This window comes from Anopheles nili, chromosome 2, assembly GCF_943737925.1.
Source record: "Anopheles nili chromosome 2, idAnoNiliSN_F5_01, whole genome shotgun sequence".
NCBI lineage: Eukaryota > Metazoa > Arthropoda > Insecta > Diptera > Culicidae > Anopheles > Anopheles nili.
The window spans coordinates 50,813,861-50,820,630 of NC_071291.1; the positions used below are offsets into that span (position 1 = coordinate 50,813,861).

The window sequence follows — 6,770 nt, forward strand, 5'->3', positions numbered from 1 at the left end:
AAACAAATTATTTATGTGAAATTTCAGTGAAACAATTTATACATATATCGCGTAAGATATGATTCAGACAACAAATTATTTACAATAAAAATTAAGTCATTCATAATATCTTAAAAGGCCGCGTGAAAAAATGGCATTCATAATAAAATCATGCAAAAAATAATAAAATTCAAAAAAAAAGTTTCCTAAATTTATGTTTGATATCGTTTTTTATATCCGTACAATCCTATAATAATATTTGAATGACTTTCATTCTACACAAAAAGCGTGAAAGGATAATGCCACATGCACATTTACTTATGTAATTAACTGTACGCTCGAAAACAGCCTCGCTGTGAATGTTGCAACCCTCATCGCACTACCACCATGTCTCACTATACAACGAAAAATAAAATAAATAAAATGTGCGACAGGTACCTGTCGGGCGTATGATATCATCACGGCATATCAGAAACTCTTCTCCTTCATCTTTACCGTTTACGACTAACTTGTTTAAAAAATTGATCATTCGAATGCTGACGCAGAGTATAAATTCGCAAATTATACAAATATTTTTTGGAACACATTGCATCAATTAATTCCTCGCTAACATTTAAAAAAAGAAACAGAAGAGATAAAACAACCAATAGATATAGCGTTAAAATATACGTTTAATTTAAACAATTAATTTGAAATTTCAATTCATAATCCTAATTTTGAAGATATAATTTCTTATTTTATAAGGAAGCTCACTATTTCATCAAGCAAGTGCATAACATAAAGCTAGCTTGTACATTCAATTTAACCTTTCTTCATTTAGTTGTTCAGTAAAGAACTCTTTTTGTAAACAATAAACATTTGTTGGTTATACGATTTAAAGTCAATCAAATTGTAAATTTAACATTATGGTACCACAATTGAAGGGGTAGTAGTTTGAAAACTATTTCTTACTGACCGACGATAGTTGCATGCAAATGAGAATGTCGGTTTCTAACCGAGGAGCTGAAATAAACACGAAAAGTATAAAACTGTTGGATCGATATAATACACTTAATTTATCAGACTAAAATTTTGCATTTTAAAAATTGCTACTTCTTCTACTCAAATTGAACAAAATAAATCTTGTAATTGCAAAGGGCTTATATATATATATATATATATATATATATATATATATATATATATATATATATATATATATATATATATATATATATATATATATATATATATATATATATATGTATATATGTATTATACAAATATATACACATAAAAAGTCCAAAAAGTTGGTGTTTTGATATGTTCCATTTAATTACTACTTACTGAATGAAACTAGGAAAGGTGCCGATGTTGTATTTTTCTTGCATGATTTCGTGACTTTGTGACACGTAATGTTTATTAGAACGAACACTCCTTTATATGCGCGTTAGATAGAATACACAGAACGTAGAGTAGTTTAATTAGCAATAATACCTAAAGGTACAAAAAAAAACAAATATACCAATTCATGCAGAAAATTTCAGGCTTATAAGCTGCAGATTTTTGACAAGCGCAAATTGTTGATGAATGAATAAAGTCTACTAGTTATACGTAGAATAAACAACCACAAAATAAAATAAATAAAATCAGTTCAGTTATAAACATATTCACTTACTCCATAAAACTATAAATCAAAGTTTTGTGAAAAACTTTATAACCATTTTGGTTCCGGATATTTGCATTGCCCTGTTCTTATTGACTGGAAACGGCATTACTTAGAAACTAAAAACCAAGCTGACTAGGATTTGGCAGGTTCTAATCAACCTATATATATATAAAATATATATATATATATCAACCTATATAAATAAATATATATATATATATATATATATATATATATATATATATATATATATATATATATATATATATATATATATATATATATATATATATATATATATATATATGTATATATATATTGGATGTGTTGACCAGACTCTTTATTCCATTATAGCTAGGTATGGCTAATCAACAAGATGGGGTATTTTCACCAAGCCAATGAAATAGAAGCTAGAAACAATCCTTGCCACTCTCTTGCAAATGATACGTTACATTGTTTATTGTAAGAAATCACTTAACATTTTTAAAATAACTCTACACAAACTAACATTTACACATTATTGGTAGCATCACTGTTACGAATTTACGCATTTTTGATACCGCAGCTTAATACATGATCATAAGTCTAGAGTTTTGAATTAGCAATGTTTTGTTGATGGCATATACTACACGGTCTCTATGGTAACTAAATGTATCTACCCATTAAACATTCTTTGTTCGATATTTTTCTTGTCAATAAATATGCAGTTTAGTCTATACAATTGTTACTGCCATATATCATAGTCAGAGTAGCGTTGTGGCTACCCATGTATTCATATTTGGTAAACAATTTTTATCTCATGTAATGCCGTGCGAAAAAAGTGTTAACAATTATTTGCATATTTTTCGAACTAGAAAATTAACGATATTCTTTTAAAGTTTTCGCTTTTGTTTACACATTCTCGATTGAAAATACTAAAACTAAATATACTGAAACCAGTTGAATGGCTTTCAATGATTAAAACCTGTTCCAATACATCGCAGAAGCCACGACCTTGAACATGAACTTCCTTCACATACGCTTCATGCGGAACGGCGGGAAAAAATCACGAGGACTGTGCAATTTCAGTTACTTCAAATAATCAGAATATGTTCAATGAAGATAAAATAAAAAGAATGTTTTGTTTGTTTTTAATTCATTTCCTTGTGTGTTGTTCGTTTCATTTAATATTATTTTATTCATATTTCATACGTATTTAACACTTACAACTCACTAAAACACGGGAAACAGAATAGTTTAATAAGTAAGTTTTCCAAGTTGTGGTGGAAAAATATAAGATAAGCACGAAAATGTTGCATTCTAGCTGTCTGAAGAAGAACAAAGAGCAAAAAACCATTTTATTTACTATGTAGATATTAGTTTGTTCTATAATTCACTTGCAGGATTGTCCTAAAAATGAGCTAAAATGCTGAAATGCGGACAAAAGACCGCAACTTTTACAAATACCATTAAAATCAACACACTTGCGGGAATTTTAGTAAATATACCGTATTGAACAATGGAGTTCAAGTTATCTAGATAGGCTACGACGAATGTTTTACAGTTACTTAAATGATTATTAAATAAACTCATATCGACGATTTAACCTTTAACGGACTGCTATCATACTATTTAGAGATGATTTGAATTTGTGCGTGTTGCGGTAGTGTTTTACTTGTTGCTCAAATCGAAATTGAACATTAAGTATAGGATTCAACTTGTCGGAATGCAATTTCGATGTACCCTATGCAACTGCTAACGATTCACTGCCTGTTGGTCATGACGTTTCTACATGAGGCTTCGAACAAGTTGAACAGAAGAGAACTTTATGTTCTATTCGTTTATCAATTCTCCGTAGTAAGCAGTTAGAGCAATGAGTTTACGATCGAGAAAATTTTGCTCAATTTCGACAGCCCCATTAGGTCCCGCCAGCATCGTCAGTTGCTGTGTATTTGAATTGCGAGGCAAATAGAGAGCTACATTTTTGCTTACACGTTGCGCAGTTTCCATTAATTGCGTAGCTGGGACAGGCAGTAACGATTGCTCTATGTCGTACACTTCATTTTTCAGGTAACCCGGACCTCCCCATGGCGGCGAGAGAAAAATTACATCTGCCCTCAGTCGATCAGCGACCTGCATGAAGTCTCCAATAATGAACTCTATCCGATCTGCCACTCCATAAACCGTGGCATTGTGTCTGGCCATTTCTATTTTTCGTGGATCGATATCTATAGCGATCACTTTGTGACAGCTAAAAGCAAATTGTATTGAATTGCCACCACATCCACAAAACGCATCGACTACCACGTCGGAGCGACAGCGTTCTGCAGTATGGGCCGCTACTTTTTCCGGTGTAACGGAAAACCATGACTCACGGTCGAGCCTGATACCCGAGTCGAAAAGCGAGAATAAAGAAAATCTCTTATACCAGTACTTCAGCAATGATCTGTCGTTGGCAATGTCTAAAGGCAGACTTGCAACGAACTTCGTTTTGCGTTTTTTTTTCTTTTCTTTTTTTATAGAGTTTGGCATAGTGCATCCACTTCCACTAGACGCAAGAAATGACGGTTCTGCAGTGGCCTCGATCCTTTCCGCAGATTCTTTATCATTTAATTCTACATCTTTTCCGATTGCCTGTTGTAGATTATATTCTAATATTGTGCTGGAACGTACACTTGCTCTGCCAAGAGCTCCCGGGTTAGCTTCATCATCATCGGAGGACGAATGGAGTAAAAGTGCTTCTGTATCTGTTTTATCATTTGCGCTGGCGAGCGAAAACTCGTTTCCGTCGTCATCGAAATAGGTATGCTTAGGTTTATGATGCTTCATTTTTAACACTCGATTATGCAGGCGAATGTGTTTCTTACGGTAGACCACCTCACCGGAGATATTAATTATAGATTCAGTTTCATTAGCCGGATCGGAAAAACAATAACCCATCAGTTCAAAAGCAGCTTTTAAACGTTCTTTTGGTGTTTCTTCATTGTCACTCTCATGGCTACGTTTAAGATTGATTGGTTTTTCATTCGGAGGACGATCTTCTCCATCTCCTGTGAGAGACCGTGATGGTTTTCCAAATGACGTAGGTAATCCATACGATTGCAGCATGACTGATAAATCTTCGGTTGTGAGTGAATCTGATTTCTTACATTCTGTGGAACATTTTTCACCAGCTTTGTCATCTCCATCGTTCGGCTTGTAGGTTTTTTCACTGCCTGTTTCTCCATTTAAGCGCATCTCTGCCACCATTTCTGGTAATTGTTGTTCTTCTCGACGTTGGAACGATTTGGTGCTGGTTTTACAAGACCCGTTACTACTGTTACGTTTGCGTTTATCGTACTTAATTCCTGCGCTGTGTTCGGCACATACACCAGGAAGCAATTCATGAGAATGGTCGGCCATAAAGTGATGGTACTGTTTTGCGTACAGTTCTTGAAAATGCTGCTGCCAAAGAATTTGCCAATACTGCTCACCATCCATCGCAGCTTCTTCGTCCTGTGGTACAGGGGCCTCTCCGGTGCGATCCACTCCGACCAAATACTCTGTTTCGAGCATATCAGAGCTGTTCGAACTCTCATTTGAAACTTCTGAGCTGAGACATTCGCTGAGGTTTGAGCTTTCCGAGCTTACTTTGGAACTGCAAAAATCGTAGCTAGAAATTGTCATTCGGGTGACATTGGTCATAGAATCTGTTGTGCCTATAGTAAGCGGTATGCTTGACGTAACAGAATCACATCGGGGACTAAGTAGAGCCTCATTCTCACAACTACCAGAACGGTGAGTGTTCCAAAGAAAATCATCTCCTCCGCTGCTGAATGGTAAAGGCCAATTTGAGGCCTGGTAAGTTGATTTTGTGTAAGGATGGGGCGAACAAGCTGATACCACTATTTCCATACTTGCGGTTGCGGTTATTGCATCGTTATCGAATGAAAAATCTTTATCCACTTCAGTTGCTGTCCCGGGAGTAGCTTCACTTTTGTCGTGTGGTGTGTTAGTGCCAGTAGCTTGTCCTTGTTCACCAGAATCCAAGTACTCCGGATTAATATAATCACTATATTTTTCAATCCATGATGCCCATATAATAGCTTCGCCATGCTTATTCCAGTATGCTTCCCATGCCTCGTGCAAATCTTCCCGACCGAATGCTTCTGGAAGGCTATTGTTTCGCTCCATTGATGCCAAAGATGATCCAACTGTTGGCACAGTTTCCAGCGGATGTTCGTTGTCTACAGTTCTCCGGCTGCTTTCCAGTAATTCATCTTTCAACGATAGCTTACGCTCATGAACCCGTTCTGATAAGTCCGCTCCACTATCGCTAGATTGCAATCCAGATGATGTGAAATTTCTGGTAGAGCTACAGTTGGCCAATACCGCCATATTTTGAGATCCTCCCGCTGGAGTGTGAAATACATGCTCGTGTTCATCCGTACTGCAATAATTAGTATCGGAATGGCTTGCACTAGCGCTAAAATAGCAACTAACATCACTGGTAGTCCCAGTATCTCGATCACCCCACTTGGAAGCCATCTTACGCGAGCCATCCCGCCCAAAGCTCAATTGTTTAACTAAAGGTTCTTCGATGAATACATCATCCACCTCTGCTCGATCTAATATATCTAAAATCTCTTCCCCACATTTTGGCAAAGCTTGCTCAGTACATGGCTCGCGAATCCCTAACGCTGTCTCTTTCACTTGCACTGCCTTTATTGCTGTTGGAGAGGCATTTTTCTGTTCAGTACTCGCTACAGGATCCATTGACGAGGAATTCAATGGCACGGAATCACCACGTTCCAGGGTGGATACGTAAACATCATAGTAGTTCTTGATGAAGACTCGACTGCACAGGCAATAAATGCTGTTTTTATTATCTTTCACCAGAGGATGCGACATGTAAATTTCAGCTAGGGGTTCCCAATGGCTCTCTGAGGCATTCATTATGTCGAAGAACGACACACAGTGTGCTAAAAGTAAAAAAACAAACAGTTAGTTAAAACCACTGAACTGTGTTAGAGCATGGAAAATATTCCATTAGGACATGATTTGATATAGTTTAGTACGGTGTTCCAAATCTTGTAGTAAGAAGATAATCGCTCACCATCTAAAACCACTGGGAGGGAGTTTCAATTATGTTTCACTTCGGTCGAAATTTCATGTTCACGTTTTT

At 36.0% G+C, this 6,770-nt stretch overlaps 1 protein-coding gene across 1 annotated transcript; it reads right to left on the reverse strand.

Moving 5' to 3' along the window:
- Positions 1 to 2,935: 2,935 nt before the first annotated feature.
- Positions 2,936 to 6,541, reverse strand: LOC128730951 (trimethylguanosine synthase). The gene has a single exon (XM_053824042.1). The coding sequence runs from the start codon at positions 6,539 to 6,541 to the stop codon at positions 3,440 to 3,442; it is 3,102 nt and encodes a 1,033-aa protein (XP_053680017.1). The 3' UTR covers positions 2,936 to 3,439.
- Positions 6,542 to 6,770: the final 229 nt, after the last annotated feature.